The 24,251-nt window shown below is 37.1% G+C and overlaps 2 protein-coding genes and 1 non-coding gene across 3 annotated transcripts in view; 1 reads left to right on the top strand and 2 right to left on the bottom strand.

Moving 5' to 3' along the window:
• Positions 1–24,251, top strand: part of fam135b (family with sequence similarity 135 member B) — a 75,992-nt gene that overhangs the window by 2,835 nt on the left and 48,906 nt on the right. Inside the window, exons 2-3 of the mRNA XM_067425546.1 lie at positions 11,047–11,138; positions 23,925–24,004. Of these exons, the coding sequence (XP_067281647.1) occupies positions 11,059–11,138; positions 23,925–24,004 (160 nt within the window). The 5' untranslated portion in view covers positions 11,047–11,058. The remainder of the gene's footprint in view (positions 1–11,046; positions 11,139–23,924; positions 24,005–24,251) is intronic.
• The window catches only part of LOC137047715 (collagen alpha-3(IX) chain-like), a 94,561-nt gene that overhangs the window by 68,966 nt on the left and 1,344 nt on the right, over positions 1–24,251 (bottom strand). Inside the window, exons 3-7 of the mRNA XM_067425548.1 lie at positions 21,604–21,713; positions 18,448–18,527; positions 8,001–8,165; positions 2,405–2,471; positions 2,140–2,182 (exon numbers count right to left, since the gene is read on the bottom strand). The gene's annotated coding sequence lies outside the window, so the exon portion shown is untranslated. The remainder of the gene's footprint in view (positions 1–2,139; positions 2,183–2,404; positions 2,472–8,000; positions 8,166–18,447; positions 18,528–21,603; positions 21,714–24,251) is intronic.
• trnaa-agc (transfer RNA alanine (anticodon AGC)) lies at positions 1,870–1,944 on the bottom strand. The gene has a single exon. It is a non-coding gene; the product is annotated as a tRNA-Ala (tRNA).

Genomic DNA, 24,251 nt, shown 5'->3' with positions numbered 1-24,251 from the left:
AAGAAAGTACAGAGTAATATTGAAGAACTACATGTACTTACTATAGAGTTATGGTTAGGATTTGGTTACTTTTGGTTATGCATAATTTACTGTTCTTACTATAGTAAGTACATGTAGTAACGTGCAACTATGTCACCTTAAAACTAACTGTTGCCACATATTTTTGTGACTGACAACTGACTTTTAGTTGGAAACATTATACCTGTTTAGGACCCAGTGTTACACAATAAAATGAACAGGAAAAATGTACTAACCAGCCACAAGTGGACATATTGCTAATTGGATAGCCACGCTCACAGCGAAATTTCAACTCCAAACTCCACATTAAACATCAAATCGCCTCTTTGAATGGCTTTGAGTTGCGTCAGTGTTTTCATCTATATGAAGAATAACATTGCGTTGTGTTTAAAGTCGGTTAGGAAGCAATGTAATGCAGTCAGTGACATCTTTGCACTTTCGTGTGGTTTTATCTCCGTATGGCCCATTCAGGATGTTTACATGTTAACAGATTTGAGTCTGTGAATACTGCAATACGAGCAGCTGTGTGTGCAAACCCCATCAGACAGCATGTGTGTGTATTTCAGGTTTTCTCAGGTCACTTTGAGTGGAATTGTAACCGTTTGTACTCTTACTGGTCTCATGCGGTCTTGTGACTTGCTCTCATGTGTTCTCTCTAATCTCTTTTCACGATCACATTTTTCCTTCGGGGGTCAAGCACATGGCGAATAAATCTTTTACCAGCATAACTGTAGGACTGAATATCTTACTGAATATCAAGCAAATTACATCCATCAATACATACAGTAAGAATCTTTTATCTGTTCTTTTTTTGGCCTTGCGTGTAGTTCAGTCATATTTGTCTTGTGATCGAACCACAAAAAGCAAACCCGTTATCTCACCCCGTCTTATGACTGTAGAAAATTGGTCTAATTCTAGAGCAAAGTAAAGACTTGCGTCACAAACAACTTATTTGAGAAAAAGAATATGTTACTATCCCATACTATTACCTTAACTAAAGATTATGAATACTATGCACATCATGTGAATTTTCGGTATATATGAAATAACCGAATCTACTAGTTTTGCTAAGATGTGCATACAAAGCACAATGTTTTAGATTATGTATCCCACAATGCAATGTGCCTACCTTAACCTTTTATTTTCAGTGTGATGAACAACCAGAAATGTTTTTGGCTTTTATGACAGGACAGTTAGTTGACAGGAGGCAAAGTAGGAGGGGGGGGTTAGGGAGGAAGGAGAGAGAGAGAGAGAGAGAGAGAGAGAGAGAGAGAGAGAGAGAGAGAGAGAGAGAGAGAGAGAGAGAGAGAGAGAGAGAGAGAGAGAGAAGCCCCTTTCACACTGTGATTCCAGCAAATACACGGATAATACGACCCGGCATTTGTTCTCGGGCCGCTAGATTTGGTCCATTCACACTGCCAGCGAAATACCGTAATATGTGCGCTTTCACACACAAGGCTTAACGGCCCCGGGTCGAGTTGACACGTGACATCCGGATGTGACGTATAATGGCGAGCAATCTCAGCTTCAGCGCGGATAGTAAGGAGCTCCGTGGTCTCGACTTGTGTCCAGTTTGCGGACATTTCTGCTTTTTTAATTTTAGTTTCTTTTGTATACGAACACTCTGCGTTTAAAACACCGACTAGCTCTTCTGGCACTGCAGGGTTGTAATTATTGAAAAAAACAAGCTGTCGGCATGCAAATTTAACTTGCCAATATCCATTGGCTCATTTAGTTACCACTTGGAGGTGATTGGGCTCCCACATTTACATTTACGCATTTGGCAGACGCTTTCATCCAAAGCGACTTACATTGCATTCAAGGTACACATTATACATTATTATCAGTTCTTGCTTTCCCTGGGAATCGAACCCATGACCTTGGCGTTGCTAGCGCCACGCTCTACTGGTTGAGCTACAGGAAAGCCAGGCAGGACCCCATTACGTCAGTATCGACATAACATCGAATGTGACAAACTGAATGGGAACTCTTTAAAAATAGTATGTACTAGGCAGTTGCAATATATAATGCACTTGCATACCCACCCACAACTCCAAAAACTACTACAAATTCGTTAGTATGATGGTAAAGTCAGTGTAGCCACGTTAGACAGAGGGTTACCTGTTTGATTTCTGAGGCATGGTGTCTGTGTTCAAGGCTGGTGCTGTAAAATAGAAAAAGTAATTCCAGTTCAAGGAATATGCTGTACCGTATGTTGTCAAAGAGCATTAAATGTTCCAGTTCAACAGCTTAATTCATTGGCATTCCTGTATAAAACTGACCGCATTGTGCTGTCTAAAATGTTGTTCAAGGTTTGAGCCGAGTCAGCATGTTTTTAAAGCTTTTCAAGGCAGAAACTAAACCTGTTGCATATTTTCTTTCTTACCATGGCCATGTGCAGCCTAAGGTTAAGTTGTCGTATAGTTGGGTTTACACCGGTTGTTTTTGTATTCCTGCAATGGCAAAAACATTACTGGCAGAGGACAAAAATAAATCGATTTTAATAGACATTTATATAAACATCAGCACAATGACATCAGCATACTGTACATGTTGCCACGAGGTCTGAACGAACAGGAAACCCTTTCAGGAAAGGCAAAGAATCATCTTAACTGAAGATGAATGAAAGCTTGTGACTCACCGGATCACTTTCTAGGTGTTTGCTGATCAATTTCAGACACGACTCAAATTAGGAGTGAAAACATTGTCCGCTGGCTCGTCTGACACGTAGTGCCAGTGAAAGCAGTGTTCAGTTTTGATTATGAGAATTTTATAATTTATTATCATTTTTAATAAACATAATTTTACCATTTTTATATCTAATTCACTGTCACAGATAGTGTTTAAAAACACAACCCTCCATAACACAGGAAGTTTGATCTTTTTCAATAGCATGGAATGGAAGAAATATATATTATAATATATAAATTCTTTGTTATGCTCAGCCATTTAAAATTGTTATCTAAATGATTTAATACTAATTTGTATACACTCACAGGCCACATTATTAGGTACACCCTTTTTGCCTTCAGAACTGCCTTAAAAGGTTAGTTCACCCAAAAATTAAATGTATGTCCTTACACTCATAAGACCTCCGTTCATCTTCAGACACAGTTTAAGAGATTTTATATTTAGTCCGAGATTCTGTCTCTCCATTGAAAACGTATGCACACTATACTGTCGCTTTCCAGAAGGACCAAAAAGGTAATAAAATCATCAGAGTAGTCCAAAGCATCGAAAATACATTTTGGTCCCAAAATAACAAAAACTACACCTTTATTCAGCATTGTCTTCTCTTCTGTGTTTGTTTTCAATCCTCAAACAAAGATTAAAACGGTTATGAATCAGTGTATCGATTCATAATTCAGATCGCCAATGTCACATGATTTCAGCAGTTTGACACGCGGCCCGAATCATGAATCGATACGCTGATTCGTAACCGTTCGACACTCTATTTGAGGATTGAAAACAATCCTGGAAGAGAAGACAATGCTGAATAAAGTCGTGGATCCAGGCTTTCATGTAGTTTACACCAATTTCTGACCCTGTCAACTGAAGGTCACAGAAATAGAGACTCATCAGACCAGGCCATGTTTTTCTAATCTTCTATTGTCCAATTTTGGTGAGCCTGTGTAAATTATAGTTTCAGTTTCCTGTTCTTTACTGACAGGAGTGGCACACAGTGTGTCCTCTGCTGCTGTAGTCAATCTGCTTCAAAGTTTGACGTGTTGTGCATTCAGAGATGCTCTTCAGCAAACCTCTGTTGTTATGAGCGGTTATCTGAGTTACTGTTGCCTTTCTATCAGCTGGAAACAGTCTGGCCTTCTCTTCTCCTCTGATCTCTGGCATCAACAAGGCATTTTGTGCCACAGAACTGCCGCTCATTGGAATTTTTTTTCTCTCTGACCATTCTCTGTAAACCCTAGAGATGGTTGAGTGTGGAATTTACAGTAGATCAACTGTTTCTGAAATAATAGTCAGGCACCAGCAACCATGCCACGTTCAAAGTCATTTAAATCACATTTCTTCCCCAGTCTGACGCTCAGTTTGAGCTTAAGCAGATCATATTGTTCCTCTATATGCCTAAATGCACTGAGTTGTTACTATGTGATTGGCTGATTAGATATTTGAGTCAAAAAAACAGTTGAACATGTGTGCCTAATGGCTGATTTTGTGTGTGTGTGCGTGTGTGTGTGTGCTTGTTTTTGTGAAATATCAGGACACAAATGTGTATAATGACATGGGTATGACATAAGTATTACAAGGAGAGGGTGAAATATGAGGACATTCCCCATGTCACCTCTTTTCAAAAAGCTTATAAATCATACAGAATGCTTTTTTTTGTTGAGAAAGTAAATATTCACAATGTTTTCTGTGTTGGGTAGGTTTAGGGGCATGGGCAGTGTAGTGGGATAGAAAATACTGTTTGTATGGTATAAAAACCATTACACCTATGGAACGTCCCCTCATTTAAAAAAACAAACAAGTGTGTGTGTGTTGCAGCTCAAGAGTTTTTTTATTTGTGTCTTTCCTAAAGCACATTTGTTGCTAAATCAACTTACTTTGACCATGTGAGGTTGTTGAAGAACATTTTCTGAAGTTTAAACACCTCCTTTCACTATTTGCAAAAGTGGCTTCATTTTTTTTAAGAGTGGCCCAATTTTGTACTCTATTCAAGGAAGAGCCATTCACATTTGCCATGTAGAATTACAAACACAGGCTCAAACAGATATATGCAAGCTCACATACAGACTGACACAAACTGACAGGCCAATAAGACTCTTCACTCCTGCCAGAATGAAATCATAGATCACTCACAGCAAGCCCACAGCCTGCAGAATTGATTAGGCACACAACTCGAGCAAGTGTCTTCAGTCAGCAGTAGATTTATGACCACACAAGAGATGCGCAAGAATATTGAATATTGCTGGAAGTATACTTGGAGCAGTGCAGGTTACAATTTCATAATATTTGTAGATATCTGAGAATATTAAATATGCCCAGTAATTCAGTCCACTGTAATTCGTTTGGCCGATCTCTTCACAGTCCAAACACACGGAGAGATTCACTTTCCAGACTTCCTTTGCAAACAAGATTTTTGATAGCGGTTTATTGTTCAGTAACATCCACTGTGTGTGTTTTTTTAATTTTATTTTTTTATTATAACGGAAGTAGTGAACTCAGTTAAACCAATATTGTTTCATCATACTACTGCACTATCTAAATGAATTACAAACTTGTAAGCATTTCTTGTAGCATGAATAAATCACACAGATTATACCTCGTTTCTTTCACAAGCCTTATTTATAATTTGTTATATATATATATATATATCATTATATATCATTAAACTCCGAAGCTTCAGGAAGTTTTGTTTTGAAATTGGCCCATCACTATACAAGTCATTATTTATGTTTTTTTTCCGCACAAAAACTATTCTGGTGGCTTCATAAAATGATTGTAGAGCCGCTGTAGTGAGATGGGCTTTGTAACGACGTCTTTAGTGCCTTTATGGGTCTTGAGAGAGGAAATGACATTGGTGTCAATGAAGGCCTTTCTGAGCCATCGGATTTCAACAGAAGTATCATTTGTGTTCTGAAGATGAACGGAGGTCTTATAGGTTTGAATTGGCATGAGGGTGAGTACTTAATGACAGAATTTTCATTTTTGGGTGAACTAACCCTTTAGCTTATCAGGTACATTTACCAAAGCAACTTTATAATATTCTATTCTATATTTATTAATGCAGTAGATACATTTATCTGAAGTGACTTCATCTGTATCTTTAAAAAAAAAAAAAAAAAAAAAAAAAAAAACTGTTGCCCATAATGCCCTCTGTTTCTGCTCAAGCAGCTGCAGAGGTCAATGCTCTCCGACCTGTCTCAGGATATTGAATCAAACACGGTGGAACATTGTGCCGGTTAACACAAGGGCAGCATTATAAAGGAAACTTATTTTTCGTTTCTCAGCATCAGCTGCCAGAGGAAGGTGACTGCCGCTCTAGAGCTGTAAACCTTTAACCACCAAACTAAACCATTAATAATAGCCATCAAATGCTACGTCATACTCGCTCATGCCCCGCCTCTTTATTGTTTCCTTTTTAAACTCCCTCTGTTAATGTTTTCTGGGACAACTTTCCTATCAATATTTCATCAGTGCTAAGAGAAACAGTGTTGCCCTCGCCATCACGTCTGACAGTGAAGCTCTTGTAGTTTTTACTATGGAACACACAGTTTGGAAACATTTCAAAAATGTCTCTGTTTATTAATAGGAAGCATAGACTATAAAAAAGGATGATCCCTTCACTTTAGAATGAAGTCAAAATATCCTAGAAACAGTTATTGCTGATTACATCATTCGGAGCCTCAGTCTGCGCAGCAGTAATCCTGAGCTGGAGCCGCGGTATCAAGGTCTCGGGGTTAAAGGGCGGGGCTTATGACCTATACCACAGCAAGCCACCCGTGGGGAAATCAAAATGCTTTGGCTTCACTTTTCAGGACTTGTGGAGCACATTTGATAAGCAGCTGTCACATGCTCACTGCTTTAGCAAAACAGATCAGAGTAATTTTAAACAGGAATTTGCATTGTGATTTAGATCAGTTTAGGAATTCTTATGTAAATAATGTTAAAAAAAATCTATGTACATTCATTTGATTCATTATTTTTCTACCATACTACAGTACAAAAGAACTACAGTCTTCCAACACAGCCTTTCTGTGTTTGTCTGAACATTCAGACATTTCCTGCTTCAACCAATGGGTGATTTTGAGGCAGGACTATCTGTTTTTTGTTTTGTTTTTTCAACCAATGGCAGAGGCAGGTGTGCTCAAAATACCGGTTTGATGCATGTTCGATCATTATTTTTTATACTTTTCAAATTGTGACGCTAGTGGCTTAGAATATACACTTTAACTTTAAAAATGCATGTAAAATACATTTTGCATTGCATATGCATCATACAATGCTAACCAATTCAATAGTTTTAAATTTAGAATTTAACACATGGGAAAAATTGGAAGTTTGCATAAAACATTTGCGAATGAAGCACCATTTCACCCATGTGTTCAGGAGAACAAAATCTGTGCAAAATAGGGATAAACAAGGAAGTTTCTGCAAGGGGAAGACACTGTGGCTCATTTTCATAAATCACAATCGTGCTAGACATTTGTGGGAGGTCATTATACCCAAATATAATGACAGACTTTGGCTCAGGCATTTCAGAATGACCAAAACAACATTTGAGATGCTGTATAATGAAATTGGTCCACTGGTTAGTCTAGTTATCCAATCACATTCTCTGCTGAGACAAAGTTAAAAAAATTTTTTTTTTTTTTTTAAGTGTTGAGCATCAATAGATTTATTCAGTAAATAGGTTTCCATCGTAGTTTGTGCATGCATTCTTATCGGCATGCATTCTTATCGGATACAAAATGTATCTACCTCCATTGAGTGCACAATATTTTATTTTAGAATTTATGCACATCATGGTGTTTCCATTAAGTTTATTTTATGTGAAATCAATTTTCATACAAATCAGTGGATGGAATTGTCACCAACTTCCCTACATTACATCCAAATCCAGTTGGAAGCAAATGAGGTTATTTTGTGTGTTTAATCCAAATTTGTTTAAAAATTTCATAACGAATCAAGATTTTTTTTAAAAATATTTTTACATTCATAAGGTCAAGCATTGCATTGTGGGAGATTTGGACAGGTGCATCTGTAACTGCTTAGAAACACCAAAGTGATTTTGTGCAGGTCTGTGACACGGGTACTAACTTTGTAAATAAAGCTATTTTCGTCTTGTTTTAATTTGTCTGGAAAGTCTAATCTAAGCTTCATTGAGATATGTCTCATCGATTTGATTGATGACAACTTTGACCATGTTCAGTTTACTGGAGCACTGTAGGAAACACATGCATAATAAGGGTGGGTGCACGTCTAGTTTGGCCGTCACATTCTGTTGCAACTGGTTTTCTCACCTGCAATATGCCAGCTGATTTAGATCCAGGAAATTCTGCTTCTTTGCCCCCGACCGATGGGACGTCCTTAAAACTGCAGATTCGTAGGCAATATGACAGTGGAGATCATGGACACATGCTGCATTTTTTTATAGAAAGATGCCTTGATGTTTCTTCATATCACTACTGGGAAAGAAAATGATAGATAAGTCAACCAAATTAAACCAATTCTTGTTTATGAAGCATAACTGGTAGAATTATTTCCAGTCCATACTGCACATACAGTGGGGCAAAAACTTATTTAGTCAGCCACCAATTGTGCAAGTTCTCCCACTTAAAAAAATGAGAGAGCCCTGTAATTTTCATCATAGTTACACTTCAACTATGAGAGACAGAATAAGAAAAAAAATCAGATTTTAAAATATTTTATTTGCAAATTATGGTGGAAAATAAGTATTTGGTCACCAAAAAAAAAAAAAAAAAAAAAAAACGATTTCTGGCTCTCACAGACCTGTAACTTCTTCTTTAAGAGGCTCCTCTGTCCTCCACTCGTTCCTGTATTAATGGCAGCTGTTTGAACACGTTATCAGTATAACAGACACCTGTCCACAACCTCAAACATTCAGACTCCAAACTCCAGTATGGCCAAGACCAAAGAGCTGTCAAAGAACACCAGAAACAAAATTGTAGACCCGCAATAGGCTGGGAAGACTGCATCTGCAATAGGTAAGCAGCTTGGTGTGAAGAAATTAACTGTGGGAGCGATTATTAGAAAATGGAAGACATACAAGACCACTGATAATCTCCCTCGATCTGGGGCTCCATTCAAGATCTCACCCTGTGGGGTCAAAATGATCACAAGAACAGTGAGCAAAAATCCCAGAACCATGCCGGGGTACATAGTGAATGACCTGCAGAGAGCTGGGACCAAAGTAACAAAGGCTACCATCAGTAACACACCAGATACTCAAATCCTGCAGTGCCAGATGTGTCCCCCTGCTTAAGCCAGTACATGTCCGGGTCTGTCTGAAGTTTGCTAGAAAGCATTTGGATGATCCAGAAGAGGATTGGGAGAATGTCATATGGTCAGATGAAACCAAAATATAACTTTTTGGTAAAAACTCCAAATAGAATTGCAACGCTGAGTTGCATCCACTAGAACATTCCTACTGTGAAGCTTGGGGGTGGAAACATCATGCTTTGGGGCTGTTTTTCTGCAAAGGGACCAGGATGACTGATCCGTGTAAAGGAAAGAATGAACAGGGCCATGTATCTTGAGATTTTGAGTAAAAACCTCCTTTTATCAGCAAGAGCATTGAATATAAAATGTGGCTAGGTCTTTCAGCATGACAATGATCCCAAACATATCACCTGGGGCAATGAAGGAGGGACTTCATAAGAAGCATTTCAAGGTCCTGGAGTGGCCTGGTCAGTCTCCAGATCTCAACCCCATAGAAAATCTTTCGAGGGAGTTGAAAATCCATGTTGCCCAGTGACAGCCCAAAAAAATCACTGCTCTAGAGAAGATCTGCATGGAGAAATTGGCTAAACTACTAGTAACAGTGTGTAAAAACCTTGTGGAGACTTACAAAAAAACATTTGACCCTTTGTCATTGTCACCAATGGGTATATAACAAAATATTGAGACTAACTTTTGTTATTGACCAAATACTTAATTGCCACCATAATTTGCAAATAAATTCTTTAAAAAAGATTACTTTTCTGGATTTTTTTTCTCTCATTCTGTCTGTCATAATTACAGGACTCTCTCATCTTTTTAAGTGGGATAACTTGCATAGTTAGTGGTTGACTAAATACTTTTTTGCCCAACTGTATATGATTACTGATAACGAAATTGTTTACAGGAAGATTTAATCTAGAATATTTTAAGACATTGAAAGATTTAAACATGATTGAATTGTAGATGACAGTTCACTTCTCGTAACTTGGCAGAGGACAGTTTCAATTATTCTGATTCCATCGGCTTCCAATATCAGGCGAATTAGACTGATACAGATATTTTAAAAAAAGACAATATTTCTATTATCAAGACCCTTAGGAGTTTTTGCACTGCAACATTATTTTCAGCATAATTGAGCACATTATACCCCTCATTTCTCATTTCAATGATGAGTCTGATATTCCTCTTCTCAGCATATTAATGATGATACTCATTACTGTATTACACAGAGGAAAGTTTTCTTTATTTCAGAGGAAATGGTTTTCCCATTTTTCTCAATTAAAATTTTATTTTAGGCTATATATATATATGTTTACTATTCTATACTATTTATTAATTACTTTTGATTTTGAAACTGATGATCACTTATTCATGAGACAATTGGGCACCAATATGGCCTAGTGAATATATAAGTCTTAACTTCTACAAGAAGGATGTAAAAGTTGTGAAAGAGAGCATGCAACAAAACGCACTGTTAAACAGAGACAGAGAAATAGACAAAAAGGTGAATACTAATAACCATGGCTGATTTTTCCTTTCTAAAACATGCTGATTCTTCCGCCATTCAGCCAGTCTGGAAACGCTAATATCGTCTCAGATTCCAGCCATTCCGCTCGTGTCACAACTACACAACCTGCTGTGTGGGAAAAAGCCACAAGATATGATTAGCACCACACACTCATACAGGTCCAGCTTGAGCAGAGTGGCTTGGAGCTGCGGCTTCTCTTAGACGGATTGTGTCATAAGTATGATTTGGGATCACGTCCAGAAATGCCAGTTCTATCATTCATCTTGTCATACACGGGTTTGTCACAGAGTGGCACATCAGGCTCTTAGAACAAATATCGTCTGAGATGAGTCAGAGACTGAGTAATTCGAGATGGCATCTTCCTGAGTCACGGGTGTGCGTCTGCCGCTCTATTACTAAGTCACTGGATTATGTTCATTGAACAACACACTCCCTCACAATGGGCAAACAGCTCCGTTGACAAGACAAACGGTACAGCAACACAGAGAGTTCTAAAAGATAAAAGCATTCTGGGTTAGATAAAACAATGCAATCCTTTTTGTGTTTAGCTGCAAATGAACTTCTCTTGGTCTCTCTAGGTGATGGAATAAATGATGTCTGAAGTACAGGGCACTGTGGAGTTCTCGCTGGAGTTGCACAAGTTTCACAATGTGGATCTCTTCCAGAGAGGGTAAGTGTGTGTTCTTCTGCATGTTTGAAGGCCTTGATTAATGGCTTTAAGTGTCTGTTCTAAAAAACGACCTGTGCAGGAAGAGCACAGGGTGACAGCATCATGTACGAACACTAACAGCCAGTTGGGCTCACTCTGTGCAGTTCAATTTTGAATGTGCTCTCACATTCCAGAACAAGTTCATGTTCTTTTTAGAAGCAATGAATAGACAGCATTGTGTTGGAGTTTAAGTTCATGTCTCATTAGTTTTGAGATAATATGTTAGCAATTAGTCTTCCTAAAAGAAATGAACCGTTGTACTGCTTAATACTTTTGCACATATATGCAGTTTATTTAATGGGAAAAAACACAAACATTTTAATGGCTCATCTTGGACTCAAGGTTGCATCTAAAACGTGTCCAATCAAATGCTCTCTACTACGAGAACCCTAAGACCACCTGCTAGACATCAACTAAATAAAATACATTACCCTTAAATAGTTTGGGGTCAGTAAGACTTAGGGCCCTATCTTGCACCCAGCGCAATTGACTTTGTACACCGACGCATGTGTCATTCCAATTTTGCACCCGCGCAAAGCGCGCTTTTCCCTCCACAGAAGCACGTCGCTAAACTAGAGAATGAACTTGCGCTCCTTGGGCGGTTCAGCGCAAAAAAGGAGGCGTGTTCCGGCGCAAACAATCCCTGGTGGTATTTTGCTGTTCCGCCACTGACCAGAAAAAACCTGGTCTAAAGTCAGTGGCGCGTTGTTCATTATGCTATTTTAAGGGCGCATGCTTGACCATAATGTATAGCGTGTACAACGCGCATACACTTTGCTCATGTAATCTACACAGATGCAACAGTTATTTTTGCAAATCATAAATTGTTACACTAAAAAAATATGAACACATTGTGGTGTGCCACGAAGATGTGAAAAAATAGGCATAAATCTAGCTTACAAATTATTCAGGCTTAATGTGGTAATTAAGGATCAGACCTGTTTGCCCAATAGTGACAAGACATATATGTATATAAGGACATCTGACAAATTGGTTTCTCCGTCAAGAACCAGGAAAAAAAAATCGACTGAAAAACTAAAAAACTGTTTAACCGACGCCTGTTTAACCGACACTATTTTGGGTGGGTTTCTCCCATCCCCATAGGCTACAACACAACTTCTCTGTCTTTCACTCCCTTACGAAAGGAAAATATATTTACCAATATTTTACTTGAAATATATTTTAATATATTGTAAATATATGGAATAATATATTGATGGTATTATAAAATATATTATATATTCATGTAATATATTGCAAACTATACAAATGATTGCCGCTTTCAATATATTGCAATATATTGAAAGATATAAATATTAATTCCCATATATGTGAATATATTGCCTAATGTATTGCATGAAATTTTCCAATATACTGCAATATATTTTTGTTTCGTAAGGGCTGCTCTTACAAGAACGTGTGCCTGGTAAATACGCCATAATAATAACAACCCATAATGGAACTTGCGCAGCTGCTTTTAAAGGGAATGTTGGATGACGCTCTGATTGGTTTATTCGCGTTACGCCCAAACCACACCTATGAATAATGAAGCTACTTCAGACCAACCCATTTTAGATTTGCGCCGGGCGCAAGAGCCATTTATCCCGCCGGGAAAATAGCAACAGCGCCGAGACCCGCCCACAAAGATACTTGCGCTTTGACACTTGCGTTTCAGATCGTTAAAATAGGGCCCTTAATGTCTCTTGTGCTCACCAAGGCAGCATTCATCTGATACAAATAAATACAGTAAAAACAATACTACTGTGAAAAATTATTGCAATTTAAAGAGCTGTTTTCCATTTTAATATATTTTAAAAATGTATTCCTGTGATTAAGGCCCCGTCCACACGGATACGCGTTTAGCTGTATACGTATACATTTTGTACCGTATCAGCGTTTCGTCCACACGGATCCGGCGTTTTGAAGCATGAATCCGATATTTTTCGAAACCGGGTCCCAAAGTGGGTAAATCTGAAAACGAGCATCTTCTGGTTTCGTGTGTGCAGCGAATCCGTATATTTTCTGAAACGGTGATGTCATCACACTATGTCCAGCATGGTGAAAGAGTTAAGGGATACAACTACGGGCACTGGGCATGCGCACATCAATATCGCGTCATTTAATTAACGTATCTGCATTATTGTAAGGGTATGTTTTGGGTTGGGGTAGGTGTAGGCATTAATAAAACACATCTGTTAAGTAGCAAATGTATTTATTGTTATTTTACTGTGAGATTTCGCCTCACCGCCGACCACTGCTATACCCCTGCTGGCCACAACTCTTCTTCTCTGTTTTTAGTGTATTTCTGTGGCAGAATTACAGCGCCACACACTGGCCTGGTATGCAAACTACATCGTTTTAGTCAGTTTAGGTAATCTTGTGTGGACGCAGATATTTCTTGAAACAAGGAAAAAAAAAAAGATTGGATCGGGAAAGCGCTGGCTTCATGTGGACGGGGCCTAAATGTGAATTTTCAGCATCATTCCTCCAGTCTTTAGTGTCACATGATCCTCCAGAAATCATTCTAATATGAGGATTTACATGATTTGCAAGAAACATTTCTGATTAATGTCAATGTTGAAACAGGATTCTTTGATGAATAGAAAGTTCAAAAGAACAGCATTTATTTAAAACAGAAAAATGTAACATTATAAATGTATTTTCTGCATCTTTCAATGAATTTATTGCATCCTTGCTGAATCTGAGTTTTTTTTTTTTACAAACAAAAAAATCTTACTGACCTCAAACTTTTGAATGGTATTGTTAGTCATGTGGAAGTGTGCAAGCCACCTCAGTGATAAAACTTGTGCATTCGGATAATGATTTATTTATAGTGGAATGTATCTGGGAACGCGCTGCTCACGACACGTGGTCAATAACGTGATTGTATGCTGTAAATAAAATGTCATATGCTTGAAATAATATAAGAATAAAAGCATATTTAATTTAATAATAGGAAATATCAATTTAAATTGTATTATTTAAATCGGTTTAAAAATGGGAAGACATATAGACGCACATACAGGGAGTGCAGAATTATTAGGCAAGTTATATTTTTGAGGATTAATTTTATTATTGAACAACAACCATGTTCTCAATGAACACAAAAAACTCATTAATATCAAAGCTGAATATTTTTGGAAGTTTTAGTTTTTAGTTTTAGCTATTTTAGGGGGATATCTGTGTGTGCAGGTGACTATTACTGTGCATAATTATTAGGCAACTTAACAAAAAACAAATTTATACCCATTTCAATTATTTATTTTTACCAGTGAAACCAATATAACATCTCAACATTCACAAATATACATTTCTGACATTCAAAAACCAAACAAAAACAAATCAGTGACCAATATAGCCACCTTTCTTTGCAAGGACACTCAAAAGCCTGCCATCCATGGATTCTGTCAGTGTTTTGATCTGTTCACCATCAACATTGCGTGCAGCAGCAACCACAGCCTCCCAGACACTGTTCAGAGAGGTGTACTGTTTTCCCTCCTTGTAAATCGCACATTTGATGATGGACCACAGGTTCTCAATGGGGTTCAGATCAGGTGAACAAGGAGGCCATATCATTAGATTTTCTTCTTTTATACCCTTTCTTGCCAGCCACGCTGTGGAGTACTTGGACGCGTGTGATGGAGCATTGTCCTGCATTAAAATCATGTTTTTCTTGAAGTATGCAGACTTCTTCCTGTACCACTGCTTGAAGAAGGTGTCTTCCAGAAACTGGCAGTAGGACTGGGAGTTGAGCTTGACTCCATCCTCAACCCGAAAAGGCCCCACAAGCTCATCTTTGATGATACCAGCCCAAACCAGTACTCCACCTCCACCTTGCTGGCGTCTGAGTCGGACTCGAGCTCTCTGCCCTTTACCAATCCAGCCACGGGCCCATCCATCTGGCCCATCAAGACTCACTCTCATTTCATCAGTCCATAAAACCTTAGAAAAATCAGTCTTGAGATATTTCTTGGCCCACTCTTGACGTTTCAGCTTGTGTATCTTGTCAGTGGTGGTTGACTTTCTGCCTTTCTTACCTTGGCCATGTCTCTGAGTATTGCACACCTTGTGCTTTTGGGCACTCCAGTGATGTTGCAGCTCTGAAATATGGCCAAACTGGTGGCAAGTGGCATCTTGGCAGCTGCACGCTTGACTTTTCTCAGTTCACAGGCAGTTATTTTGCGCCTTGGTTTTTCCACATCCTCTTGCGACCCTGTTGACTATTTTGAATGAAACGCTTGATTGTTCGATGATCACGCTTCAGAAGCTTGGCTTTTTTAAGACTGCTGCATCCCTCTGCAATATATCTCACTATTTTTGACTTTTCTGAGCCTGTCAAGTCCATCTTTTGACCCATTTTGCCAAAGGAAAGGAAGTTGCCTAATAATTATGCACACCTGATATAGGGTGTTGATGTCATTAGACCACACCCCTTCTCATTACAGAGATGCACATCACCTAATATGCTTAATTGGTAGTAGGCTTTCCAGCCTATACAGCTTGGAGTAAGACAACATGCATAACGAGGATGATGTGGTCAAAATACTCATTTGCCTAATAATTCTGCACTCCCTGTAGTTAAAATGGTTTTCTGTCTTTATTCCATATGGAAATAAGCGGAAATATGTGAATACAGCCTCTTATTTACATGAGGTAAACAATGCTGTGGTTATTTTAACATATATAATTTCTACGTAATAACGGCCCATTTCAAATGATGACGTGCTTTTCTTCTTTTAATTTTGAGCCGTGATGAAATATTATATTGCTCTTGTAAATATTACAGTGAAGCATAACCGTACGGTGCTCCACAGTGGTCAAAAAGGATAAAAATTGTGAATTTTGAAGTGATCATCACTTCTTGAAAACTCATTTAGATTGGAATTAAATTACCACATGACCTTGGTGTTTGCCAAAAACAGTAGGCAATTCGTCCAGAGATTTTGAAGCGGGTGGTGGGAGAAAAACGCTGACATAGATTCTAGATTCGGACGGCAATAAAGTCACAGACCTTATTTCATCAATGATGAAAATACCTTATGACCCCACGAGAAACAATTACCTTCCGAATAGGGCTTATGTGTCTATGTGAGTTTTTTTAAGGGGAAGTGTGTGATTTGTTAGTGAAACAAAATTAAATTGCAATCTGTTTGAGCAGCCTGATTGGCTCAGACATAACATTCACTCAACCAATGGTGTGAGTAAAAAAAAACTTCTCTGAATGTGTATCCGTCATCTATGTTAGGCATTTCGCCTGTATATGTATGTTCCAAGTTAAACTTTTTTTTTACTGATAATATTCCCATAGAAACGTAATGAGGCTGTTATTTGTCGTGACAGTTGTAGTATACATCCAGGCACATATGCAGAAATACAAGCTATTTCTTGAGGGGAGGATCTTCCTTACCAATTACATTGCTTTTTACACATTTGTTTAATTTAATGGAAGTTACTGGAAAAATGACTAATGGACCATTGTCAATGCACCCATTATCTACGGTGCAAGTGCAAAATATATATATAAATATATATATATAAATATATATATATATATATATATATATATATATATATATATATATATATATATATATATATATATATATATATATATATCACTTTGACTATAATCCAAAAAGATGTCTGCACTGCAAAATTCGGGTTGTTTGCAAAGTTGACAGCTTTCTTGACTGAAATGGGAGGGAGGTACTGCTCTCTTGTAGTGTGGACTGAGTGTTAAACACTGTTTTCATACACATCTCCCCGCTAAGACCATGAGGCGTCTTGTGAAGGTGTTCGGTTCAGTAGACTGGTAAATTAATGATTGATTTTTGTTGTTTTTGTACATTATGTTCCTGTCATCGGTTCAAGCCAAATCAATTACACCCATGCTGCGAGCAGCAGGTGAAGTCTACAGGGATTCAATGACTTTACAGGTCACAGATTTTTAACTATGCATATGGATCTGACTAGGAACTAATTTGAGGTTCAGGGACAAAACTGCACTGCCTGCCATGACCTTTATGATTCTTAAGTTCTAATAATTCAGTGTTTGGATAGGTGGTTGACAAAACAAATAATTGGCATGCTATACACTACTGTTAATTTTTTTTATTTTATTTTTTTATGTTTTTAAACAATTCCCTTCCCTAAGGCTGCATTAATTTGATCAAAAATGAAACTTTTTCTATTTTTGAAAAATGTAATTCATTCCTGTGATGGCAAACTTGAATTTTCAGTCTTCAGTCTTACATGATCCATCAGAAATCATTCTAATATGTTGATTTGGTGCTCAATGTTGAAAACAGTTGTGCTGCTTAACATTTTCATGGAAACTGTACTACTTTTTCATGATTCTACGATGAATAAAGTTCAAAAGAACAATTTTTTTTTCTTTGAAATAATAATAATAATAATAATTTATAATGTTAAAAAGTCTTATTGACACCAAACTTTTGAATGGCAGTACATAATAAATATAAAAAAATACAACAACAAAAAATTATGTATGCACTACACAAATATATTAAAATAGTTCAAAACATAATTTTACTAACATTTATAATTCTGTACGTTTTTAGGACAATAAACTAAAATTCATGTCACTGCAGGTCCATTTAAAATTAATTGGAGAAGGCAAAAAGGTGATTGCTAATGGGTTCAAGACAACATGAAATCAAATTTTATAGACGCATTTAATAAATATTGGTGTTACTGTACAAATTGCTTTAGTGCAAATAATAATAATAATATATATATATATATATATATATATATATATATATATATATATATATATATATATATATATATATATATATATATATATGAAGAGTTGTAGGCATTTTCAGCTTTTATTTTGCTCATAATTAATATAAATTGTGCATTAACAGTGGAGTTGGCAGAGCCCCGCAGGATCCCGATGCAACATGATCGCGATGAACTGATGTAATAACTAATGTTTAAGCCCCGATTTTGACTAACCGACAGTTTTTGCAAAATCGCTGCAAATGCCCGATATCATAAGCAAATCGTGCTTGGTCTACTGAAAATCGTGCAGTGTGAATTATCAAAGGCGCTCTGAGAGAATAAGCAACGACCGACAGCCAATGAGAGAGCAAGATGGGAGGTGGGACCGTGGGAGGTTCAGGGATGGACCAGAATATCAGTGTTTTAATAGGTATGTTTACAATTATATCAAACAGAAACAAAGCACAAACATTTGCTTTACCAGCCGCAACAACAGGACATTGCAAAATTTTAAATTTACCTTTTGCAGAACACAATTCTCGCTCCCCGTACCTCCCCAACCATTTCCTCCGCCATAATTCTTGTTTTTTCTCCTTCTCTCTGCAAATCAGCACACAGACAATTTGAATCAAACACTTTCTTTAAGCTATAATTTCAGTTTTGTGTAAGAAAATGATAAAATTAAACTGTCCTGTAAATAAAATGTGCCTATTATATTCTGACAAAAATCACTTGAATAACCATCATGCCAATGTTTTCTGAACTCTTAAGCAACTTCATTAGGAAGACTTGAAAACCACAGAATGCTAAAGGGAACGTTCATGTTGTCTTTAAGAACAGGGCAGTGCTAACACAAAGGTTGCCAGCTCCATCCCAAGGGTGATCAACAAAGTTTCTGAAAAAAAAAAAACTAACAAGTTTGCTCAGTGCTTTGGATAAAACGAGTCTACGATAAAGCTAGACACCCAAGAGCAGCGCATCTACAGTCGGTTACGTCTCATTAGACGACTGTTTGTCAGCTGATCTAGAATAGTATTTCCTCATCCAGTCTCCTGACAGCTGTGTGATGGTGAAGAGGTCACTCATAATGTTGTTCAGCTCATCGTGTCTGCTCTGAGATTAAAGCAAGGCCGTTGGATGAAACATCAGCTTTGCAGAGATTTGACTGCCCCTTCCCCCTCCATAAAGCAGAACGCTAAAGCTCTGAATCTCCTCTGAAATCCCCAGAAGACACAGGCCGCTGTAATATACTGTTTGTTTTTAACAGCCCCTGTAGTTCCTGCTCCGAAGAGAAGGATCTAACAATAGAACAGGACAGACTGAACTAATACACCTTTAGCCTATATATGTCTGGTGGAGCCAAACAGCATACGTTATAATGAGCGTGGAGAATCTGTTTGGGAATTAAGGATTTGATGGGCAGTCATTCGTTGGTGTGTGTGTGTGTGTGGTATGGGGTTGAAGATTATGATGTGGATTTGGTGAAACAGAAAATGACAAAATGCATGCTAACAAAACAAATCACTGTCATGATATCTAAAAACAATAAAAAATAATTTCATGATTTGTTATCGTAACATTTCTCTTTTGTCATATCCACTTTGTAATTTATGTGGTTCAGATATTTTTCTGAAAATAATTATATGTTGAGTTCTGTTGATTATAACAATGTCCTTCATTGTATTAACTCATAATTTCAACTAACTCAATTTTAAAGCAACCAGGTTACTTTAACTAAAACCAACAATATTATTTTACAGTGCACAAATTTTTCTAGTGCAGATTTAATCAACAGTTCACTAAATAAATAAATAAATAAATAAATAAATAAATAAATAAATAAATAAATAAATAAATAAATAAATAAATGTAATCATTTATTCAACCTCATATAGTTCCAAACCATTCTTTTCTCTGTGAAACAGAGACACTTACAGTTTTATTTGATATTAAGCTTTAAAACGGACACAAAAGCACCATAAAGGTCTCATAAAAGTCATCCAAATCACTTTTCATAATTTAAGTCTTCTTAATTCATTGATAGCTTTTTGTCTACTTTGACACAAAAATTATTTTAACACTAATAAAATGAGGGAATGAATTGGTACAAAGAAGTTGTGAGAACAAATGCGTAATTAGTGGCCACTATATCTATTTTTCAGTGCAGGGGCAAGACTAAAAAAATGTAGGTCCAAAATTAAAATAAATTAATTTTATTTAAACGCTTATCTTGAAAAGTATGTTCTTGTTCCCTTTGTTAATTTTATTTTTAGGCACACTATGTAACTTTCTGCCTTTCTCTACTTGTGCAGAAGAACACTGTTTTGGTTGTACTTCGGCTCTGATTGAGAAAATCTCTCTCTCTAAAATAATTTTAAAAAAAATCTCATGCTGACTAGCTTAAGCCATTCCTGTAGCTTTACTCATTAATAGACACGTTACATCTTTGAAAATAAATTCCAGCACAGCGCTACAACAACCATAATAAAATAAACCGTCATATCTTTCATACTAGTTAACATTTGTATTATACAACCACAACATTTTTGTATGCTTACGATTCACTATGTGCTGCTGAAAATTCCACATTCAAGTGAAAAAATCCAATAAAAACTGTTAAAACGAAAATGAACCGTCACAACAGATAATGTTAAAGGGGTACTTCAGCGCTGGGAAGATGAATCTGTATTTAAACTGGGTCATTAATGTAGTAGAAATGTGAAGTTATTTTTGAATTTGGTGCCTTCTAGACTGAGATAAGACAGAAAATGTATTTTTGTTTCATGGGGATGAAAGACTACAATTCCCAGAATGCTTCGCTGCCCTGTGAGGCCATTCCCAAAGCCACCGCTACTGGATTACTGTGACTGAGTTCAGAAAGTACAATTAAATACTGAACGTGTGTGTTCAATACAGGGAGTGCAGTATTTAATGGGTCACACTGTGTGCAGTGTGAGCACCAACCTAGATCTTCAGGATCTCTCATGAGAACCAGACTGAAAAACCTACATGCACCCCTGATTATAAATTATTTATGTGCACTTTTTTTTTTTAATTCACATGCTTCCAAAAATGCAATACCCATCCCATTTAGTTAGCATAGTCCAAATTCAATTCAGAAGGGCCAAATCAAGTCCCGCCCTAAATGTTCTCATTCCAGAGGCAGTTTCAGATGTCACAATAGGGAAGAAAAGACTATTGCAACTTCTGTTTCATGCCAACTTTAATTCCATGTGTGAAATGTACAAAAATGGCAAAATAATTTTTTTTTTGTGTAAATAAAGCATTTTAAGAAGCTGTGCTTTTAGCAGCATTCAATACTGAATGCATGTATGTTAAACATGTGATAGAGACATTTTACCAGGTGCTATATCATTTCACACATGTAGCTTGTGCTACGCTGTAAACGTGCTTTAACATGCGCCACAGACATTTTAGCACATGCTGCTACAGTAAGTCATTTATTTCAAACATGTCACAGCTTGTACTGCACTGTAGAGATGTTTTAGCATGTGCAACAGACATTTTAGTAGACACTTTAGGACAGGAGGATACAGTGCATATAATGTATTTTGTTGAAGCATTCTGTAGATGATTTAACATGACAACTACAGGTGTGTTTAGCATCTGCTGTAGATGTGGAAGTGTCTGCTTTGGACATGTGCTGTAGACATACCGTATTTTTAAGCATGAACTGTCAATATACTGTGCTGTAGATGTTCTTGAGGAGCTGAGGTGATGTACAGGGATGACCTGACTCGGCCCAGGATCTCCAAAGAGTGTGATCTGTAAAGTGATTCAACATTTAACATGCAACCGCAGTCACTTCACTGGCCAAGGTGACCTTTGTACAATCCCCCTGATGGAGCCTGTGCCGTCCGAACATGCCGACTAAGCTTTTACATTAATTCATTATCATTATTTATTATCTAACAGAGATTCACTGCATAAGATTTCACGCCGTTCAGATAAACAGCTCTTTATCTTGGCCTGAGTCAGTGTAAGTGGTATAGGAACAGAAATTATGTCCATTATTTATTGCCATTTTCTCCTGAAGGGATGAATAATTTAGTCACATTTGAAGAAAACTTTACCAACATAGTTGGGAAGGGCATCCCTCGAAAGTTCCTGAACTTTGAAAAAGTGGTACCTCACGGGCAGGGCCATTTTGAGGGAGAAATATTTACCTGGAACTCAGCCATGGAAACCCATTCCATGAAGTTCTCTACACACTGTTCTTGAGCTGATCTGAAGGCCACATGAAGTTTGGAGGCCTGTAGTTATTGACTCTGCAGAAAGTTGGCGACTTGCATGCGCTGACTCCGCTCTGTGATTTTACGTGGCCTACCACTTCATGCTGAGTTGCTGTTGTTCCAGATTGTTTCCACATTTGTTATAACACCACTAACAGTTGACTGTGGAATATTTTGTAGTGAGGAAATTTCCCAAATGGATTTATTGCACAGGTGCCAACCTATCATCACGGTACCACGCTTGAGTTCACTGAGCTTAAATGTTTGTAGAAGCGTCTGCATGCCTAGTGCTTGATTTTATACACCTGTGGACATGGAAGTGACTGGAACACCTGAATTTAGTGATTTGGAGGGGTGTCCCTCAAGGAACAAAAGTTTTGGTTCCTTGCCACTGTTGCCTTTGGCTTGGCTTGCTCAGTTGGGGACATTACAATTTCGCTGTAAGTTGTTCAACTAAATATCCAAATAAAATTAATTTATTAGGTCTTAAAGGGTTATTTCACCCAAAAATGAAAATTCTGGCAATAATTACTTACCCTAATATCGTTAGACCTCTAAGACCTCCGTTCATCTTCAGAACACAAATGAAGATATTTTTGTTGAAATCCGATGGCTCAGAAAGGCCTTCATTGACACCAATGTCATTTCCTCTCTCAAGACCCATAAAGGCACTAAAGACGTCGTTACAACGCCCATCTCACTACAGCGGCTCTACAATCATTTTATGAAGTGTCGAGAATAGTTTGTGCGGAAAAAAAAAAAGTATGAAATGCGCTGATTCAGTACGGTTCGGCCCATCACTTTATAAGTCATTATTTATGTTTTTTTTGCGCACAAAAACTATTCTGGTGGCTTCATAAAATGATTGTAGAGCCGCTGTAGTGAGATGGGCTTTGTAACGACGTCTTTAGTGCCTTTATGGGTCTTGAGAGAGGAAATGACATTGGTGTCAATGAAGGCCTTTCTGAGCCATTGGATTTATATTTTATTTTTATCTTCATTTGTAACTTACGGGTGTCAAACGACATTAGGGTAAGTAATTAAGACAGAATTTTCATTTTTGGGTGAACTAACTCTTTAATTAATTGTATAAACTATAAAACTGATCTGTTAACATTGTGGCTATATGATAAATTAAAATAAGCTGATAACATCATCGTTTTCTCCAGAACGACGAATCAAATTTTGTTTCAATATTGTCCTGTTTAACACTGTGAAGCTGCTTTGAAACAATCGTCATTGTAAAAGCGTTATATGAATAAAGTTGATTTGACCCAATACTTTTGGCAATATAGTGTATAAATGATCAAAATGATCAAAAATCATCAAGTTTGTAATAATTCATATTTTTTTTAATGTTTTTGAAAGAATCATCTTATGCTTATTACTAAGGCTGCATTTGTTTGATCAAAATACAGTAAAAACAGCAATATTGTGAAATATTATTACCATTTGAATGGGTCGAAACATTAAATTAACCACAATTAATGTCATGATCACAGATTTCAAGGACTGTATATTATTCAATTAAAAAGAAATATGATCTTTGTTTATATCTTGATTATTATTTTTTTTAAGCAAGGATATCTATTTTAAGCACAGTGTAACTTGCTCTGTGTTTCGGCAAACTTGTACATTTCCATATTCATAATGAATATTCAAATGAGGTCTTATTCTGGGTCTTTTCACTTTGTAATCTGTGAATAAAATCTGTAATAATTCAATAATTTTCTGTCACTTGCAGCTTCTATCAGGTGAGGGCAAGTCTACGCTTGTCTCCTCGTGTTCCCCACAGAATCACTGCCACGACACCTGGATACACAGGTGAGAACTTTCTATATTGACCTTTATTGACCTTCTTTGTGTTGTGTCAACACTATTTTGTTTCCATTTTTTAGATTTAATGTTTAGTGGTGGCGGTTTAGATTCGTGATGCCCCATCCGAGAGTTTAGACCAGTCAGCAAGCTAAAATCTTCTCTGATTCTCTAAATGTATTCCCTTTAAAGGGTCACTGTGGCCATTAAAGCAGCACGTTAAATTCAATTCATCTCCTGAACAACAATTTTAGAG

Source organism: Pseudorasbora parva, chromosome 19 (assembly GCF_024679245.1).
Source record: "Pseudorasbora parva isolate DD20220531a chromosome 19, ASM2467924v1, whole genome shotgun sequence".
Lineage (NCBI taxonomy): Eukaryota > Metazoa > Chordata > Actinopteri > Cypriniformes > Gobionidae > Pseudorasbora > Pseudorasbora parva.
Note: the sequence above shows the minus strand (reverse complement) of the source record. Positions and strands in the feature narration are given on the sequence as shown.